This window comes from Rhinoderma darwinii, chromosome 11 (assembly GCF_050947455.1).
Source record: "Rhinoderma darwinii isolate aRhiDar2 chromosome 11, aRhiDar2.hap1, whole genome shotgun sequence".
Lineage (NCBI taxonomy): Eukaryota > Metazoa > Chordata > Amphibia > Anura > Rhinodermatidae > Rhinoderma > Rhinoderma darwinii.
In genome coordinates, this window is record NC_134697.1 from 83,523,973 (window position 1) to 83,545,780 (window position 21,808).

A 21,808-nucleotide genomic window follows, 5' to 3' on the forward strand; every position below is an offset into this window, starting at 1 on the left:
AACAATGCTCAGGCATTGCAGGAAGAGGCTGGGCCCTTCTTATAGTCCGGGGTGCTCATGGGCTAATTTAGTACTAATTTCAGGTGCGCGCGATGGCCCTTTAAGAGTGGGCATGAGCGTGCGTGCGTAAGCTAGGGACCCGGCCGGGAGAAGCGGAAGTGAGCGCTGGCGCCTCCTGAGGAGATGGGGACCAGCGCTCACAGTTCCATGGCTGCGGGTGTCAGGAGGGGAGTGAACCTGACAGCCCGCGGCCATGGGTATGACAGTGGCTAGGCACAAGGCGGAGGATGCCACACGTGGCGGAGGGTATCAGGCATGGTAGATGACACCAGACGTGGTGTACGATAGCAGGCGTAACCGATGACAGAACACGACTCCAACACTCGATAGGGCAAGGAACCAACACAGCACAGGATACAGGAACAGGTAGTATGGCACGAGAACACTTGGGCACAGGAGAACACTGAGGGATCATTTGCTACGACTAACATGGGAATTACAAACAATGCTCAGGCATGGAATGAAAGGGCAGGGCCCCATTTATTGTGCAGAGTTATTAGGGCTAAATTGTAATATAAAATTCATGTGCGCACACACCTTAAGGCTGGGCACGAGCGCATGCGCGCACCTTTCGGGACACAGCAGAGCAGAAGTGAGTGCTGGCGTCTCCTAGGAAGGAAATGCCGGCCAGTACTCACAGATCCATGGTCGCGGCCGCCAAGGGGTGAGTAGGAATGGCAGTTTGCGACCGTGGACGCTACAATAAATTATAAAGAAAAAAATACGTTGTGTAAAAGACAAATAAAGGCAGAAAAGATTGAAACAGAGAGACTTGTTGCCAAAGAAAGTAGAAATAACCCAAAAATATTTTTCAAATACATAAATAATAAGAAACTGAAAACGGAAAGTGTCGGCCCCCTCAAAAATAATCTGGGTATAATGGTGAAGGAGGATGAGGAGAAGTCAAACCTATTAAACGCCTTTTTCTCATCTGTATTTACACAGGAAAATGTAATGTCAGACGACATGTTTGGGGATAAAGTAAAGTCTCCATTAAAGGAAGGGTGTCGTGAATTTTTTTTTTTTTATATCAATTTGCTTTTAGTGTTTTATTAAAAAATGTTTTATTTATTTGTGTGTTTGTGTTTTACTTTTTTTTATTTTTGCACTTTTTCTTGTCTATGGGGGCTGCCATTTTTTTTTCCATCTCTGTATGTGTCAATTAACGACACATACAGACATGGAATACGGCACATACAGCCCCATAGTGAATGCGAACAGGGCCCGTTCCATTCACTATGCTGTACTATGCTCCCACACAGTCCAAATGGAAGGTCTTCGGCCGAGCGACGTCCGGCGCCATTTTCTTGTGGACCGGAAGCCGCGACCGGACAGTAAGATTACTACTTCCGGTCGCGGCTTCCGGACTTGTGTTCTAATGCAAGCACTTGGAGCGGAGGGAGCAACGGAGCTGACGGACCGGAGGGAGCGGCGGCGGCAGGAGCAGGTGAGTTATTTCTGTGTATGTACGTGTTTTAGTGTGTGATTACTACGGTATGTAAACCTACTACACTGTGTGTTACCTCAAAAAATGGCGACACACAGTGTAGGAGGTTTGACCGTTCAATCCCCTCCTTTCTCCTGGCACTAGCCAGGATAAAGGAGGGGGCATTGTTTGAGCACACTAGAGCGAGTGTGTTTTCTCAAATTTTGCAGCATAAAGCAATGTGCTTGCTTTACCACATGCCAATGCTGAAATTTTGGGAATTGCTCCATCTAGTGACCAGCACTGGGAAGTGTTATAAATTAGAATCTAATTTATAATATTTCCTTACTCGTGAAAAAAATAAAAAAAATTAGAACAATGTTTAATCATTTATACACTAACTGTTTAACTTAAAAAAAACAAAAAAACTTTCTAGCGCCACATTCCCTTTAAATGTCACCTACTTAACCCAGCAAGAAGTGCAGCGCCGACTTAAAAATACAAAAATAGACAAATCACCAGGTCCAGATGGTATACACCCCCGCGTTCTGCAGGACTTAAGTACCATGATAGATAGACCCTTATTTCTGATGTTTAGGGATTCCATCGTGACTGGGTCTGTTCTACATGACTGGCGCATAGTAAGTGTGGTGCCAATATTCAAAAAGGGATCAAAAAGTGAGTCCTGTCAAACCGATCTGATCAGCTTCTATGAGGAGGGAAGTTCTAGACTGGACCTGGGTAAGGCTGTGGATGTGGTGTATCTAGACTGTTCAAAGGCGTCTCATACTGTGCCGCATAAAATGTTGGTATATAAAATGAAAATGCTGGGACTGGGGGAAAATATGTGTACTTGGGTCAACAACTGGCTCAGTCAACCTAAACAAACCTCACACCAAAGAAATGGCGTATGTTGGGGTCCCTTAATGTAAGTAGACAACCTAAAAGCGAACCAAAAAGGGACATAGCCCTTAAAGAAATAGTATACTAAATAATATACAAAAGTACAAAAAATCTTTATTAAATATACTCAACAATAACATGTAGTAGAATAAAAAAGGGATACATCATACACGGAGATATATACAGCAAGGTCAGATGAAATAGACAAAACAGTCAACCATCCAAGGATGACCAGACCACACTCAAGTAGTCCACAGGACAGAAAATATAAATCGTGGGCATAGGGTAATAAAACCCACATACGATATAGTGCTGCCTACTAGGTATAGCAATGTACAGGATTAGACTAAAAAGTCTACTGCTACCTGCAGAATATATAACAATCAGCAAAATAAAGCTGAAGGCGTCCTAAGTAAACATGCAGGCTCAAATTAGCCACAAAGAGGGGCAAAAAATAACTGGACACAATGGAACAATCATGTAGAAGCTAGAGACCAGCACATACCCTGGGACATGGTGAGGAGCGATGGAGATCAAAGACGGATGGATGAGGCATACTCCCTTTTTGGTTCGCTTTTAGGTTGTCTTCTAACAACTGGCTCAGTGACAGAAAACAGAGTGGGTCGCAGTTACCAGTGGGGTTCCACAGGGGTCAGTATTGGGAACTCTTCTTTTTAATATGTTTTTTTAATGACCATGTAGAGGGTTTACAGAGTATAATTTCAGTAATTGCAGATAATACTAAGCTCTGCAAAGTAATCAACACAGAGGAGGATAATGTAATACTACAGAGGGATTTGGGGAAGCTGAGGGTTTGGGCAGAGAAATGGCAAATTAAGTTTAATGTGGATAAATGTAAGGTTATTCAATAAAGCCGAGGAAATGAATTCTACAATTATGCATTAAATTGTAAGACACTAGGTAAAAATGCTACTGAAAGAGATTTGGGGATATTGGTAGACAGTAAATTTAACTTTAGCAACCAGCGCCAGGCAGCTGCTGGCAAGGCAAATAAATTATGTGATCAAAAGTAGCATAGATGCTCATGACAAGAACATAGTTTTGTCTCTATACTAATCACTAGACAGACCACACATGGAATATTGTGTACTATTTTGGGGACCTTTGTACAAGAAGGGCATGGCTGAACTAGAACGGGTGCAAAGAAGGGCAACCAAGGTAATTAAGGGAATGGGTGGATTGCAGTACCAAGAAAGGTTATCAAACTTGGGGTTACTCAGTTTAGAAAAAAAAGACGCCCCATGCACACGAACGTATTTTTTTCCTCCCGTAAATACTGGCGTAAATACAGGTCCTTTGTTACACGTATTCGACCCGTATTCCACCAGTATTTATGGACCCGTGCCTGTAAATATGGGTCCGTTGTCACCGGTATTCCACCCGTATTTACAGACCCGTTTTCTCTGCACTAATCGGCAGCCCCTTCTCTCTATCAGTGCTGGATAGAGAGAAGGGGCAGCTCTTTTGGGCAGAGTTTCCACAGCGATTGAAAGTAAAAGAAGTTCATACGTACCCCGGCCGTTGTCTTGGTGACGTGTCCCTCTTTTGACATCCAGTCCGACCTCCCTGGATGACGCGGCAGCCCATGTGAACGCTGCAGCCTGTGATTGGCTGCAGCGGTCACATGGGATGAAACGTCACCCCAGGAGTCCAGACTGCAGGAAGAAGCAAGGAGTTCTGGGTAAGTTAACTTTTAATACTACTAACTCCAGCGGTAGTCACTGTCCCGGGTGCTGAAAGAGTTACTGCCGATCAGTTAACTCTTTCAGCACCCTGGACAATGACTATCCCCTGACGTCGCCTAGCAACGCTCCCGTAATTACGGGTGCACACACGTAGCCACCCATAATTACGGGAGCCACATAGACTTCTATGAGCCTTCCCGTGCCGTAATTACGGCCTGAAATAGGACATGTTCCATATTTTTCAATGGCCCGGGCACCTTCCCGTAAGCAAACGGGAAGGTACCCGTAGCCAATAGAAATCTATGGGCCCGTAATTACAGGCGTTTTTACGTTTGTGTGCATGGGGCCTAAGGGTACGATCTAATTACAATGTACAAATATATAATTGGACAGTACAGAGATCTTTCTAATGATCTTTTTACACCTAGGCCTGTAACAATGACAAGGGGGCGTCCTCTACGTCTAGAGGAACAAAGGTTTCACCACCATCAGATAGGGATTCTTTACTGTGAGAGCAGTGAGATTATGGAACTCTCTACAACAGGATGTTGCGATGTTTGATTCTTTGAACAAGTTAGAGAAGGGCCTTGATGTCTTTCTTGAAAAATATAATATTACAAGTTATAAATACTAGATTCTGGAGATGGGACTTTGTTCCGGGGATTCAGTCTGATTGCCATATTTGTAGTCAGGGACACATTTTTCCCCTAATGAGGCAATTAACATCTACATCATTGGGATTTTTCCTTCTTCTGGATCAACATGGTAGGATTATAGGTTGGATTTGATGTACCTCTAATATACTATGGAACTAATCTGTGAAAAGTGGACAGCATACGGATGTTGTTCATGTGCTGTCTGTTTTTTCATGCACCAATAGACTTTAATAGGCAAGTGCGCAAAAATCTACAAGAATAGGTAAGACATGCTGTGAGTTTCTGGCAACCACACACACTTCATGAAAAAAAATGTATGTGTGAATGGCCCCATTAAATTTCATTGGTCAGTGCGCTGTCCATTGTTAAATCGGAGAGCACACTGACAAAAAACACGTTTGTGTGAATAAGGCCTAAGGCTGGGTTCACATGACCATGTTACGTCCGTAATGGACGGAACGTATTTCGTCCGCAAGTCCCGGACCGAACACACTGCAGGGAGCCGGGCTCCTAGCATCATAGTTATGTACGATGCTAGGAGTCCCTGCCTCTCTGCAGGACAACTGTCCCGTACTGTAATCATGTTTTCAGTACGGGACAGTAGTTCCACGGAGAGGCAGGGACTCCTAGCGTCGTACATAACTATGATGCTAGGAGCCCGGCTCCCTGCACTGAGTTCGTCTCGGGACTTCCGGCCGAAATACGTCCGTCCATTACGGACGTTAATGTGCTCGTGTGAACCCAGCCTAAAGCTGGTTCACACGTTTTTTTTTTTCTTTCTGGTACATAAAATTTCAACTCTCTCAATCGGTGTTCATCAGCCAAAAAAACCACAAAACTACATATTAAAAATGCAACAAAAATGCCGACCTAAAGTGCTAATGTGCTTACAATTCATTAAATCTATAAATAAGTTGTAAAACCACAATTGACAAGCTAAAGTATTTACAAGAGCCAAAAATGGCTTATACAAAAGTGCTAAGCTGTGCAACAATCATTCATAAACCAATACATATAGGTTATTGTGCCAAAAATAAAGTGTCAAAATTATTAAACTTCCAAAATGTGTACAAATTAATTAAAATGATACTAAAGTGGTACAAATTATATAAAAACAACTAAACCTGAAAGCGCTTGTATCAATATTCAAATAAAAGGTGCAAATTTAGAATGCAGTGTCCCCAATTTTTTTTTTTCTTCAATCCTTTTTTCCCTTACGTCCTACCAGCAGCACAATAATGGGGTATTAGATGACATTTTTAATTGAATCAAATTAAACACTAATTAACTAGGGCCCCTGACCCCCCAAAAAGTTTTCATTATTTCCCAGATTAGAGTTTCCTTGAGAAAATGAATATTTGCATGAAGAGGAAGCCTCTTATTTTATTTTATGACTACACTTTATGCTTTAAAATATTTTGGGAACTAAGTCGGAATAGTTGGAGGTGCAGTAGGTGAAGCTTCGCCTTTCTTTGGCTCCAGTTCCCACTATTTAAGCTGGGCATAGTGCTGCATTGCCTCACTGAACGCAACTATCCCTTGGTTTTATACTAATTTTCTGTGAAACCAGATACGTTTTTGTTTTTCTTGGTATATATTTATAATTTATTTATTTTTTAGATGTCTTCAGCAGGTTCTGGCAACAGAGGTTGGGAGGAAGAAAAACAAACTCCAATTGAAAGCACTGTAGCTGCAGAGGTTGTGATATCCCTGCCTGTTAGCTATGAATTTCTAGGTGCCAAGATTGTCGCCCTCGTGACCTTGCTAGTGAACCGTATCTGCAAGATGAGCTGATATGAGTTAAGGACTCTGTCCAAAAATCCATGCGGAGATGAAAAAATCAGCCTCCCTTCTATCAGGAAAGTCTAAGTGTTGCCATGGGCAAGCCCCCAGTAAATATATTATTCTAATGGATACCCTGAGGAAGGGGAGGAAAAAGTTGTAGAATATTTTTTACCGTAGAAAGAACACAGAAATTGTTGAAGTCCATTCATAGTTACATAGTTGATAAGGTTGAAAAAAGACACAGGTCCATCAAGTCCAGCCTATAATCCTACCGTGTTAATCCAGGGGAAGGTAAAATCCCCATGTGGTTGATGCCAATTGCCACATTAGGTGGAAAATTCCTCCCCGACTCCAAATATGGAAATCAAAATAAATCCCCAGATCAACGTCCCATCTCCAGAATCTAGTACTCATAACCTGTAAAATATTTTTCAAGAATTGCATCAAGGTCGTCCTTGAACTTGTTCAAAGAATCAACCATCACAACATCCTGTGGCAGTTCCATAATCTCCCTGCTCTCACAGTAAGGCTGGGTTAACACGAGCACATTAACGTCCGTAATGGACGGACGTATTTCGGCCGGAAGTCCCGGACCGAACTCAGTGCAGGGAGCCGGGCTCCTAGCATCATAGTTATGTACGACGCTAGGAGCCCCTGCCTCTCTGCAGGACAACTGTCCCGTACTGTAATCATGTTTTCAGTACGGGACAGTAGTTCCACGGAGAGGCAGGGACTCCTAGCATCGTACATAACTATGATGCTAGGAGCCCGGCTACCCGCACTGAGTTCGGTCCGGGACTTCCGGCCGAAATACGTCCGTCCATTACGGACGTTAATGTGCTCGTGTGAACCCAGCCTAAAGAATCCCCGTCTGTGATGCTGGTGAAACCTTTTCTCCTCTAGATGTAGAGGATGTCCCCTATGTCCTTGTTACAGGCCTAGGTGTAAAAAGATCATTAGAAAGATCTCTGTACTGTCCAGTTATATATTTGTACATTGTAATTAGGTCGCCCCTAAGCCGGCTGTTTTCTAAACTGAATAGCCCCAAGTTTGATAACCTTTCTGGCTACCCCCATTCCTTGCAATACCCCCATTCCCTTAATTAACTTGGTCGCCCTTCTTTGCACTCGTTCTAGTTCAGCCATGTCCTTCTTATAGATAAGTGGCCAAAATTGTACACAATATTCCATATGTGGTTTGACTAGTGCTTTGTATAGAGGCAAAACTATGTTCTTGTCGTGAGCATCTATGCCTCTTTTTTGCATCCCATAATTTTATTTGCCTTGGCAGCAGCTGCCTGGCACTGGTTGCTAAAGGTAAATGTACTGTCCACCAATATCCCCAAATCTTTTTCAGTAGCAGTTTTACCCAGTGTTTTAATATTAAATGTATAATTGTAAAATTTGTTTCCACTGCCCAAGTGCATAACCTTACATTTATCCACAATAAACTTTATTTGCCATTTCTCTTCCCAAACCTCCAGCTTCTCCAATTGCCTCTGTAGTATTACATTATCCTCCTCTGTGTTTATTACTTTACAGAGCTTAGTATCATCTGCAAATCATGAAATTATACTCTGTACACCCTCTACATGGTCATTAATAAACATATTAAAAAGAAGAGGGTCCAATACTGACCCCTGTGGACCCCATTGGTAACTGTGACCCAATCTGAGGATGTGCCATTAGAGGGTGGTTATCACTGAGAGTTGTTGACCCAATTACACATATTTTCCCCCAGTCCCAGCATTGTCATTTTATATACCAACCTTTTATGCGGCACAGTAACAAACGCCTTTGAAAAGTCTAGATACATGACATCCACAGCCTTACCCAGGTCTAGTCTAGAACTTACCTCCTCATAGAAGCTGATCCAATTAGTTTGATAGGACCGATCCCTCATAATCCCATGCTGATGCTGCGTTACCAGTTTATTTTCATTGAGATACTCCATGATGGCATCTCTTCGAAAAGCCTCAAATATTTTACCCACAATGGAGGTTAAACTTACGGGTCTATAGTTTCCAGGCTCACTTTTTGACCCCTTTTTGAATAGTAGCTGGATACAGATTGGCAGCGGATAGCTGGATTCAGGCTGGTAGCGGATAACTGAATAAGGGCTGATAGATGATAGCTGAATGCAGGCTGATAACAGAAAGTAGGTGAGGACTGGAATCAGAATGCAAACAGGAACCTTTGAAGGAAACAACTGCTGAGGCACTAGGTGATCTGTGGAGGTGCCTTAAATGGTCCAGGAGTAAACAGGGATTGGACAGTAGGTTTTTCAATGGCCCTAAGGAAAACATGGCTGCAAGCAGGGGGGAGAGGAAAGCTACAGATCATGCAGGGCAGGAGGACCAGTCTGCCGGCGAGGCAGGTTTGAGACCCGGCGGCAGTGACCGATGGTAGGAGTTGCACACGCCATCGGCCTTACAAGACTTGCATCTAAAAAGCCAGTCCTAATAAATTGCCCACATTGTTTCGATTTTATTTTCTACAGTATTTTATCATGTGTCAAAAAATCCTCATTGCATGGTGCTATGCATTTCACTGTAACATGGTGCCAACACATTGCTTTAAAGAGGTTATTCCGAGCACCAAAAATTGCATTGGATTACTATTTTTATGTGAAAAGAAGTCAGTTACTAATGTACTTTAATTTTTAATTCGGTACTAAATCAAGCCCGGTGAATTGTTCCCGGAAGTCCTGTAGCTTTCCTAATATTTATGACGCGCCGACACGGCCCCACATGACTGGGGGCTTGCTTGCTGTGCTGTTCGTGTCGGCGTGTTATCAAGCGCATGACCGCAAGCTGCTGTCACATTGCCTATTGCGGGACTCCAGCACTCCTCCCGACGCCACTGTCCATATATGGTCAGTGACTTCAGGGGTTTCCGGTCGCTGGAGTTCCCGAGCGGAGCATCAGCTGATTCTCTGCCCGGGGACTCCAGCACTGCTGTCGACGCCACTGTCCATATATGAGAGTCTTAGTAAACTTATTTTCACATAAAAATAGTAATCCAATGCAATTTTTGGTGCCCGGATAACACCTTTAACCTTCTGCACAAATAGTTTATATTTTATATAAAAAAACTTTATCTAAACATGCTTTTTTTTTTTTTTTCAAAGCCAATTGCCATATGTTCAAGCCACATTCCAAGCTACCAATACTCCAATACTTCCTTGGATATGACACTGTACAGGTGAAGCTTTGTGGACATTACATTGAAGTTAGATAAATGGAAAAATAAAAAATTTAATTTCTGCTTTTGTGGAATACATTTGTATAAAATGTAGATCTAGCATTTCGTGCAATGCTATGTGTGACTTTAGTCACACACATTTAATTATACAAAACAGGCGCATTGTAATGAATTTAATTTTGCTTTGCTAGCCAGTATAAATAAAATTATCTAACGTCCTCCAAAAAGTTATTTGCGTCATACCTTTATCATACCCTTAAATAAACAGGTGACCATTACATTAAAACAATTTATCACAAGTTTCCAACTGTCCCAGATAACCAGCTCTGAACTCGATCATAAAAGATCATACCCCCTGTCACCAAGGTGATGGAAAAATTCCCATCAGATTTCGCTCCACTGATTGTTAAGGTGTAGATTCTAAGGGGTGCAGATATATATAAACCCTGACTGAGCTTGTTACATTCTATTCAAGCCTGAGTTTTCGCTTATACATCTAAATAAGACTTGGAAATCATGAAGTTACTACTTGTCTTGGCGCTGGTGACTCTGGCAGAATGTGGCGTGGTCAAGTATGTAAAGCACATTTTTGTATTCTCTTTTTTTTTTTTTTGTGCCTGTTATTAGGCCCCAATCAGGACACGCTTTTGGCATATGTTTCTCGTATATATGCCGGGAAAAGCTCTTGACGTGTAGACTAAGTAGGCTGTAATGCATACCTAAAAGTGGCATCCGTCACCCATTATGACATCCTATACCTCATGAGCTTTTCATGATGTATACATTAAACGGATGTCATAATAGCCTATGGGTGACTTATTCCACCCATCACCCATACACCATTCTGGTATCCTTTTAATGTATAAGTCGTGAAAAGCTCATGATGTATATTTTAAACAGATGCCTGTGATGGATGCCATACAGGGGCATCCGTCACCCATAAGCTCTCATGTTAAAAAACGCGGTATACTTTTCTTATGGGATTCTATTGTATTGAATAGCGTAGTCTACTACGCTATTCCATAATTTATTTTTTTTACAGTATACTGACATATACCACCCAGACGGAGACCAAAATGACTCTATTTTGGCCTCCTGCGGGCTAACGTAACACTATGGACAGTGGGAGCTTTCCTTACAGGACCTTAGTGTCAATCCTGCCCAAGCTAGGACTCCTAAACAATTTATATTTTCTCTTTTATCCATCAATCAAACCTCCGTGTTTTCCGAGACAGTTTACATAACAAAGTGACATTTAATATTCATTTCCAAAGCATTCCGTGCCTAAACCCATCTCTCAATTTCTTCTTATAGAGTCCCCCTGAGAAAGGGAGAGTCTCTCCGGAGCCGTCTAAACAGATTGGGGTTACTGGGCGACTACCTGCATAAACATAGTTATAATCCAGCAACTAAATATTTTCCTAGTTTAGCTCAGGCATCTGGTGAACCTCTGCAGAACTACATGGACGTGAGTAGAAATTTTCATGATCTAGAAATCATAGAATTATCACGATTGTATGTATTGCTTGAGTGGAACATTACTTTAACATGTATTTTATAAAGTTATATTAAAGTTAAAAAAAAAAAAAAATCCCCCAAAAATCATGTGTAGCATGTTGAGATCATTTGTGTAAAAAAAAATATTAACATTAATGATTATTCAAAGAGTATAAAATGTAGGTCTGCTTTTTTTTTGCGAGGCAAACAAATACTTTAAAGGCTATGTAAACCTATGTAGCCATTTATTTTTATTAAAGCATTGTTTTTTAGTGTTTTGTGCAACTTTGTAATTTATTTATATTAAAAATAATTTTAACTTTTTGAGATACAGCTGCTTTGTATCCTGTATATAGAGCAGCTGTATCGTGCACGGAAACCCGAATCTGTCAGGTTAGCGGGACTGACGGGTCCGGTGGCAGTGGATCCAGCTGTTATCGATCACATCTAAGTTCATATTTGATAGAAAAGTGTCTAGAGCAGCGGAAACTGCTCAAAAGTCACAAAATAATTTTTACCCTTAAAAATAATGTGCTTTTTTTGCTCTAAGTACATGAATACCAAAACACAAAGATTGAGGGCAGTTGTTTCTTTAGCAGTTATTAAGCATTAATTTCCAATCTAGAATCTCAACTGTTTTTATCTCTCTAGATTGAATATTTTGGAACGATTTCCATTGGTACCCCGCCACAGTCCTTTACGGTCATTTTTGACACAGGATCCTCTAACTTGTGGGTGCCCTCAGTTGCCTGCTCCAGTCCGGCTTGCAGTGAGTGTCTAAAGTATCTATAACTTTTTTGCCCCTTTCTGGCTCTACCCTACTCTCTTCCCACGGACCACAGTTCAATCTAAAGATGTATTATCTATGCTTCTGTTTTAAACTTATTGTATGTCTTAAACTGGCCTCAGATGCAGCAATAACTAAAAAGTTCATCCACAGGACAAACCCGGTTCATATTGCACGAATATGCCCGATAGGGGCTGTTTTAGAGTCGTTTTCTATCACACTATATCCTATGCAATTACCCCTTGTAATAGCGCCGTTGCATATTCTTAAATACTGTTACCTTCTTTGTATTATTTTTTAACAATATGGGGAAGCGGGGGGGGGGGGTCAAATACAGAAAAGAATGGAAAAATATGTATCTTGAAATGTTTTTACATCCATTGTTGTATGCTAGTTTACAGTCTAAATAAAAATGGTAGGGTAACCTTTCAACCATTTTTATTAAATGTTGCTTCTGAGTTACCCCTCTTTGCAATTTATAGAGACGCATTTATATTTTTGCTGCCCGCTTGGGATGGAAGTATCTGCTACAGAAAAAGTTGCACATACCCCAAAAGCTTGGATTATGTTTACACCTGTCATTGTCTCTACAGGTTATAAAAAAATGAGTTACCAAACTTTTCTAGAGTACCCGACGTAAACTTACATTACTCATAAAGGGCAGTAACCAATTTACTGCAGCTCTTTCCTAAGGGTATATTCAGACAATGCTGTTGAGATGCAATTAAAACAGAATTTAAAAAAACGCATGCTTTTTGGTGCATTTTCCAAAATTGCAGGTTTTTTTTTATGTGCTATTAACTGCACCTCAGCAGCAAATTATCAATTTTTGGTGGCTACCGGTGTTTCTATACACATTGGTATCGGAAGTAGCAATGGCTTCTTAACAAGTTGTCCAAAAATGTTCACTTTTTACGGGCAGATGCCTGCCGATGTTTATACACACGGTGGTCTCGAAAGCAATGACTTTTTAACAATCGGTCCAAAATGTATTTTTTTGGAGGCAGATGCATGCCAAGGTTTGTACGCACTGTCATATCGGAAGAAGCAATGGCCTTTTAACAAGTGACCCAAAAATTAATTGACATCAGGCGAATGTGTGTGAGAATCCCTACGGATCCATGCCGGATTCATTTTCACAAATAAAAAGTTTTACAATCTTGCGGAGGACAATTTTTTTCGTTTCGGTGTGATGACGCCAGCTGCCGCGCTGAATATCCTCTCCGACAGCACATTGGAAGGTGGACAAGACTGTACATGGATGGCAAACTTGGCCAGTTCCTGCCATTGGTCCAATCTGCTGACCCATAAATCTATGTAGTCAGGGCTCAGGGTATCTACAGGAGAAAGGGCACAGTCTAGGTACGACAGAACCCGGTTGTTCAGGCGGTGCGTGTGCATTTGCGGATATGTGTTATTTTGAGTGATTTGTGAGGGGCAAATCCCAAAAGTTTTCGATTTTCTAAAATTCAAAACTTTTGGCAAATTCATAGCAAATTAGATTTGTGTAGAATCGATTCACTCAATTGTAATGAGTGATTCAAAGAGGAAACTAAAACAAGCTCCCAAGGTTTAGGCCAGCAGTATTTTGCTTCAGTAGTAGTTTGCAAAAAAACAGGAGGTGGTCCAAAACATGGAATCGGTGCAACTTTTTCCATTATACTTTTTCTGTGACGGTTTTACTCCTAGTTTTGATCTCCAAATACTGACCAAAATGCTGCTGTGTAAATGTGGCCTTACTAATCGGAAGAGGACATCAACTGAAAAATTCTCTAGGCTTACTTAGTAAAAGTTCTCTAAAACATATACAGTGTCTACAAGGTGATTAGGGGAAAGTATTATTCTTTATTATTCTTACGCCTTTTTATCTGTTGCAAATGCCTCAAAACTCGGAATTGCACTTAAAAATTTACTTTTGAGAGGTGGCCCTCCACTGTCCTTAAAATTCACCTTAATTTGCACCAGAAACTAATGTCAAATAAAGCTCATAATCTTCTCCATCTCATAGCCGAAGTAGATTTGATTTTCTGGCACACGGACGGCCAGTGATGCACCTCTTAATAAATTAGGCACATCTTACTCCGGCACCTTTTACATGAAGACTGGCATCTGAAACGCCAATCCTAATAAATACCCCCATTCTTTTGATTTGATTTTCTACAGTGTTTTAGCATGTGTCTAATTATTACGATATTTTAGAATGTTTTTGTTTTATACAAAAATACTTTATCTAAACATGTTTGTTTTTTTTACAGCCAATCACCATATGTTCAACCCACAGGAGTCATCCACATTCCAAGCTACCAATACTCCATTATCTATCCAGTATGGCACTGGAAGTATGACTGGCTACCTTGGATATGACACTGTACAGGTGAGACTTTGTAGACATTATAGTTAAATGAGACGATTTGAACATAAAAATATGAAGAAAAAAACAGTTAAATGTACCAATTGCCTATGGATGATTGCTATGCAATTACACTATTAGAAAAAAATGGGAGGATTCCTCCAGCTCACCTTATCACAGGTATAGTGTAATGGGCGCACGGGTCCTCATGTCGGCACACGGTTTAACAGAGACAAAGAGGTAGAGAAAGGATCCAGCGCTGAAACTTGTGCATCTGTTAAAAACGGAAGCTTCTTCCAAGTTTTAATTTTACAAAAAGCTAAAACAGTGAAAAATAAGTGTACGGGTGAATCCAGGGTACAATAGAGGGCTAGTAGCACCGCTCATACTACTAGCCCTCTATTGTACTCTGGATTCACCCGTACACTTATTTGTCACTGTTTTAGCATTTTGTAACATTAAAACTTGGAAGAAGCTTCCGTTTTTAACAGATGCACAAGTTTCAGCGCTGGATCCTTTCTCTACCTCTTTGTCAATTACACTATTGCATAAAATGTTAGGCCCCACGCACACGACCGTGCCCGTAATCATGGTCCGTAAAATAGAATTAGAGCACGGTTTGTCAAATAAATAAATAGGACACGTCTTAATTTTATGGAAGATTTCTGCAGCACGGACACCTTCCCGTAAATATACGGGAAGGTGTCAGTCGGCCATAGAAATGAATAGGTCCGTAATTACGGACTAAATCTACGGTCGTGTGCATGGGACCTTAATGTATATTATTACTTATTATTTACACACAGTTTATCACGTCATGTTTTTTTTCCTATTGAAGGCAAACATGGCCCAAAAAGTGTGTGTATTTTTTTGTTGCATACGTTTTTATTGAGTTTTAGTGTGCACAAAAAATTGAACACTAATGAAAATAATAACAGTAGCTAAAGCGGTGGTCTCAAAACCAATTTAGACAATAAATCACAGAGAAAAGTACTATATTAATATAAAATCACTGAAAAAGGCCATACTTTCTCATACAAGGGCAGGTACACACACCACTTCCCAATAGGTGATCGCTCAGGTGCAATATACTGATGAACAGCCACTCTCACTCCAACTATTCATGAAGTGGGGGCTGCTTAGTATTATCATTGCACACAGATATAGCTTCTATAAGTGTGCCAGTCACACGGGTGCATGTAGTGCACCATGCTGGCATACAGCCTATTAGTTACGGCCATACTATTAGATCAGGCAGGCTGCCCAGCTGCTGGTACGGAGCCATGAGACTAAATACTATTGGTGCCAAATCTGGAAAGTTCTGGTAGGGATGGCGTTTAAAGGGTAAATTCTCAGCCAAACGTGCTGTCGTTAATAGCTGGTCTTTTGTGCGATAGAAGTTGAGATTGGTTATTCTGTCCCTTGGGGGCCATTGGGGTTTCGATTTATAAGGGCCCTGGGGACTCAATTTCCAAGCAGTCAATCTGTATGTTTGGTGCCAGTTTCTGAAACAATGCGGTTACTGTGGATTGTATACACAAAATGGATTCTGGAAGCCCAATGATGTGGAAGTTGCCCCTTTTGTCCCAATTTTCTGCATCCTCGAGTTTGCTATTAAGGGCAAAGATTTGTTCTTGAAGTAGTTCAATTTCTCTGTTATGAGATTCAAGGACCAAAGTAACGTTATCCATGTGGTCCTCTAAGGCCTTTGTTCGGTGGCCAAGCTCCCTTATTTTTTACGTCAAGGTAGCCGCTAGCTTGGCTGACATCGTCCCCAGCTCTGTTTGCTGCATTGTATGAAACTGTGACAGTAAGTAACTGAAACAGCAGATTAATCAGGTAGCTACTCATCTAAATACTCCAGTCACGATGAGCCTGACCACACAAGCTCTGGAGAGGAGTCAGAGCAGCCATCGGGCGCTTGTGGTGCCATATTGATGTATCAGAGGAGTCTTATCTGTCGGCTTCTTTTGGAGCTTGCGAGGCAGAACGGCCCAATCCTTGAAACCAGTAGACTTTGGTAAGTTTGTTCGCCGGGTTCAGTGCAGATAGTCATGGTTTTGACACGGGATTGCACCCAGTGAGAAAGGGAGCACTCAGAACACAACCATGCTCGTGCGGTTTTATGTTACATCACTTGACTTTACTGCAGTACTCAATACCTGATTCACTAATTCCAATAAAAACAAAAAATTCAGGTGAGGCTGCAGTTATTCCAATGTTCCACTACCCAAAAATGTCAAAACGGGGATCAGTTTGTGAGGAACTCAACAAATCCTCATATGTCACCTTCCTTTAACCAATGTCATGGTGGCTTCACATGCAGTGGTTTTTTGGTGGCGTTTTTTATCCAGCAAAAAACACTCCAGCCAGATGTTAGCTGGAAGTCAATGCTGTAATGTAGAATGCACTACAAAAATTGCAGTTTTTTATGTTGCATCTTTTTCTTTGGTCTTGCGTATTTTCCAATATACGGTAAACTCGTGAAGACAGCTCTCTCCCCCCACCACAGTGGTGGTTGATGGCGAGCTGCTGTGTATCTGTATACACATCAGCCGGTCAAACACTGAGGAGAATACAAAAGAAAAAATGCAAAGCGCACAATAGTGCATGAACCAGTGGTGGTGCTGGTCTGATAAAGGTAACAATATCTGCTCACCTTGTGGAGTTATGCTCGGAGCATAATATCCACAGTCGCGTGGAATAAAGGAGGAGATCCTTTGTAGCAGTGACAGCTATGGTTCAGGTGCAGCCGGGGATCCAATTCGAGGACTGTAAACAGACTCGATGTTTCAAAAGCAATAGGGAATGGATGGAAAAAAAGGGATTTCCCTCTGGCGCATCCTTCGGTGAAGAGTATTTTCATTCGAGAGAGGTGTTTCAGTAGAAAACTGACTTTATTCAGGTACAAATACAACAAAAAAAAAAGTTTCGAGATCGTACTGATCTCTTCCTCAGGTAGTGTACGAGTGTTTAACAATGGAAGACAGTCTCTGTTTTATAACACAGACGAGGAGTTAACAAGGGAACAACTACCGGGTCAAATTGACAGGTCAAACAGCAGCATAAAAGAAAGGTATGTATAAACAATTAGTTTTTCTGTTAAAACTAATTGTTTATACATACCTTTGATCCGGTAGTTGTTCCCTTGTTAACTCCTCGTCTGTGTTATAAAACAGAGACTGTCTTCCATTGTTAAACACTCGTACACTACCTGAGGAAGAGATCAGTACGATCTCGAAACTTTTTTGTTGTATTTGTACCTGAATAAAGTCCGTTTTCTACTGAAACACCTCTCTCGGATGAAAATACTCTTCACCGAAGGATGCGCCAGAGGGAAATCCCTTTTTTTCCATCCATTCCCTATTGCTTTTGAAACACTGAGGAGGGCAGGGAGCGTGCTCTCCTTAGGAATACACTGGACTAGAAGTCTGTTGTATTCTTTGTCAAAAATGGCTTCCCATGGTTGCAACTTTCTGCCCACAAATACAATAAAGGAGCACCAAGGGAGCACAAAAAGCTACTTTAACAAATGAAATACTGTGCAGACCAACAAGACCCGTAGGATTCATCAGGATCCTTAAGCTTTAATTATTTAGGCAAAATTGAAGAACATTTTTATATATTTAGATTTTCACACTAAAAGCAATTTTTCCAAAATGTTATTTTCAAATGATGTTGCGTTCTTTTGGATGTTACTGTTTTCTGTTCCTATTTTTAGGTTGGAAATATACAAGTCACAAATCAGATATTTGGCTTGAGTGAAACTGAACCTGGGTCCTTCCTTTATTATTCTCCATTCGATGGAATCTTGGGGCTCGCATTTCCAAGTCTGGCATCTGCTCAAGCTACTCCAGTATTTGACAATATGTGGAGCCAGGGTCTCATTCCCCAAGACCTATTCTCTGTCTATTTAAGCTCGTGAGTTCAGTTTAATTTGCTTTGCTTAATATTAGATTAAAAAGAAAGCAAAATGATATGTAAAGGCCGTTTTACACAGGCCGACGATGGGGCAAACGAGTGCTTTGTAAACAGGGCGGCGATCAGCAGATGAATGAGCAAACATTCGTTCATCAGATTATCGCATCTTTTCTGCCGCCAAGAAAATGCTTTGTTTATCGGCAGCACATCTCCCGTAACAGGGGATGTTCTTCTGACAAGATACAAAAATGTATCACATAATGGAGACACATGATCGTTAATACTCTTGATCATTGCCTATATGTAAATTGAGCAAATGAGCAAAATACAGACTGACTATGAATAAGAGCAGTACAGGATTTTTAGGTTAGGAGCCTATAGGCACAGAATGCTTGCCTCCTTAGGCCGGGCCCTTTATTTCATAAGGAAATATATATTGTAACTTTTTGTAGCAAATGTTTCTATGAACATTTACTAGAACCAGTGCCCCCTTCCCCTGTAGTCACACCCCGGCTCCCCCCCATTCACCCAGTATTTACAGCTCATCTCCCCACCTGTTACTCACAGCATGGCCCCAATTCTGCAGTAGTCACAGTAGGACTCAAATGCTCCGACAATGGGTCTTCTGTTGGAAGAAGGTTCCCTCTCCTGTAGTGATCTCCGCTAACAGGGGCAAAGGGCGGTGGAGGCCACCACTGCGATCATTATTTGACAGACGCCGCTGTTTGATCTTTCTGCCCAGCAATATTAGTCTGTGACCACCCCTGCCGGTACCCATCAAGCAGGGCCACCCAATAGACAAGTGCATCCAATGGTGAATCTGGCTCTAAGAGAATGTGTCTTGAAACCGGTCAGTGTTTCTTCCCTTTTGTATATGTCTTCTGTAATTTATGCAAAGTAGCAAAGGAAAGTAGGTTTATGAAATAATTTTACGTAACATTTCAGTTCCTTGGTTTGGTAGTGATAAAATCATACTCATAGAATTGTTGGTGTCATACACATGTATGCTATACAGTTGTTTTTTTCTATTATAGTCAAGGACAGAGTGGCAGCTTTGTTCTGTTTGGTGGAGTCGACACTTCATATTACAGTGGGAGCTTAACGTGGGTCCCTCTGACTGCTGAGACATACTGGCAAATAACAGTGGACAGGTGAGTGCATGATTGCCTACAGTACACAAAAATCTCCGCAACTTGGGCTATGTTCACACGTCAGATTTGCCGTAGGCAAATTTAACCTGTATCTATTGCAGGATTTGCGGTAGAAATCTGAGGCTTATGTCTGATTTCGGTTGCAGATTTTCAGTTTGATGTGCGGATAAACCACACATAGAAATCCACCAAATTTTTTATTTGGATTTTAAATCTATACAACTTCTGCTCAATGGAATACGATCAGAATATGCACTATAAAAATTACAACTTCTCTTTTTATTCCTGGGTATAGCATATCAATCAACGGACAGGTCATCGCCTGTAGCGGCTCTTGCCAAGCCATTGTTGATACCGGTACTTCCCTTCTCGCTGGACCATCCAGTCCCATTGCCAACATTCAGTACTATATTGGCGCAACTCAGGATTCAAATGGAGAGGTATGTTAAGTTCCACATACTGTCAGTCAAGTAATTGTAAGAAGTACCACGGAAGAATATTAATTTTTTTTGTTATTCCTAGTATGTGATTAACTGCAACAACATTAGCAACATGCCAACTGTTGTCATTACCATCAACGGCGTACAGTTCCCACTACCAGCCAGTGCCTATGTCCGTCAGGTAGGTTAAACAAAACATTTGAGGCTGAAAATACTTTTTTGTGAAAAGAGACTCCCTCTCCTGACATGCTTTATTTTTCTACAGAATCAACAAAGTTGCACCAGTGGATTCCAGTCCATGGATCTGCCAACCAGCTCAGGAGATTTGTGGATCCTGGGAGACGTATTTATCCGTGAAAATTATGTCGTTTTTGATAGGGCCAATAATTATGTAGCATTTGCTCCAGTAGCGTAAGTAATATCTACACATGCTGTCACCTGAGTCGGTGCTTAAACACTTTTAGTAGTGGAGCCTAAGCAACAAACTGTTTAATTTCTCCAACGTTAAGAAATTATGTAATGCAATATATGAAGCAAAATATCCTAAAAATAAAATGCTAATTCATAATAACAATGTTATTCTTTTATGAACTATTTAAAAAAAATAATTAAAAAAATATGACCTTATATAAAGGATGAGGATGTATGGCTACCGAGCATCTTTATGCATTCACCCATACCAAATCAGTGATAGCCTTGATATAAAGTATCAAAGGTCAATATTAACTCCTCAAGGACGCAGACAGCTATGGCCTTGTGGTCACAGCCCAATATTCAAATCTAACGTTGGACTTTGGAAATAATTTACTTATCCATGTGATTCTAAAAAGGTTTAATCTTGACACATTGTACTTTATGTTAGTGGTACATTTTGATTGATACATTCTGGGTTTATTTGAGAAAGCACAAAAATTATTGGAAAATTTAGGGAACATTTTTTTTTTTCTAAATTTGAATGGATCTGCTTGTAAGACAGATCATAAAACCACACAAAACTAGTTACTAATTAAAATTTCCCATATGTCTTTTTTATGATGCCATCATTTTTTGAACATCCTTTTATTTCATAAGGACATTAGAAGGCGTAGAAGATTAGCAGTAGTTTTTCACATTTTCAAGAACATTCCAAAACCAATTTGTTTTAGGAACCAATTAAGTTCTGAAGTTGTTTTTGAGGACCTATATGGTAAATAAATCACCCCATTTTAAAAACTGCACACCTCAAAAGTATTCAACACAGCGTCCTGTGCGAAAAATTGAGCACAGATGCCGAGCAGTTAACGATCACATCTAAGTTGATAACTTAGATGTGATCGATAACAGGTGGCTCCTCCGTGTCAGAGACCGGCAGGACCCGCTGTCACTGCACCCGTCAGTCCCGTGAACCTGACTGATTTAGGTCTTAGCACTAGATACAGCTGCTCTATATACAGGATACAAAGCAGCTGTATCTCAAAAAGTAAAAATAATTTTTAATAAAATGTATTTAAGAAATTGCACCAATCATACTGATGCACATAGCCTTCAGTGTATGTTCACAAATTGCATTTTTGCAGATTTCAAACTTCCCATTTCAGTAGAGAGGTCATGCTCATGCACACTGCTGATATCAGCCGGTCGTCAGCAGAAGATGGAGGAAGCTGTGGGGAAAGGCTTCCCCCTTTATTGCCAAGATTTCTTTAAAACTATTCATTTCTGCACCTTGCTGAAAGTAGTGGACATTTTAAGGTGTATTTGTTTTGTTTTTTTAAAGCCTAGTATCTCTTTAAGAGAAAAACACTTTCCAAAAATAAATGTTAACATAAGAAAATAGGCAAAAAATCTAAAAAGGCCACAAATGTTTATTACATTACATCATTATATTTTGTGCTTTTACTGGTCTTTCGAATAAGTGGTTTGTCAAATGCAGTCTTACAATTGCTC

The 21,808-nt window shown here is 40.8% G+C and overlaps 1 protein-coding gene across 1 annotated transcript; it reads left to right on the forward strand.

Annotated features, from left to right (window-relative positions):
- Positions 1–10,255: 10,255 nt before the first annotated feature.
- On the forward strand, positions 10,256–20,300 carry LOC142663989 (pepsin A-like). Its single transcript, XM_075842851.1, has 9 exons — positions 10,256–10,311; positions 11,054–11,207; positions 11,888–12,005; positions 14,279–14,397; positions 18,095–18,294; positions 19,329–19,445; positions 19,741–19,885; positions 19,968–20,066; positions 20,151–20,300. The coding sequence occupies exons 1-9, from the start codon at positions 10,256–10,258 to the stop codon at positions 20,298–20,300; spliced, it is 1,158 nt and encodes a 385-aa protein (XP_075698966.1).
- Positions 20,301–21,808: the final 1,508 nt, after the last annotated feature.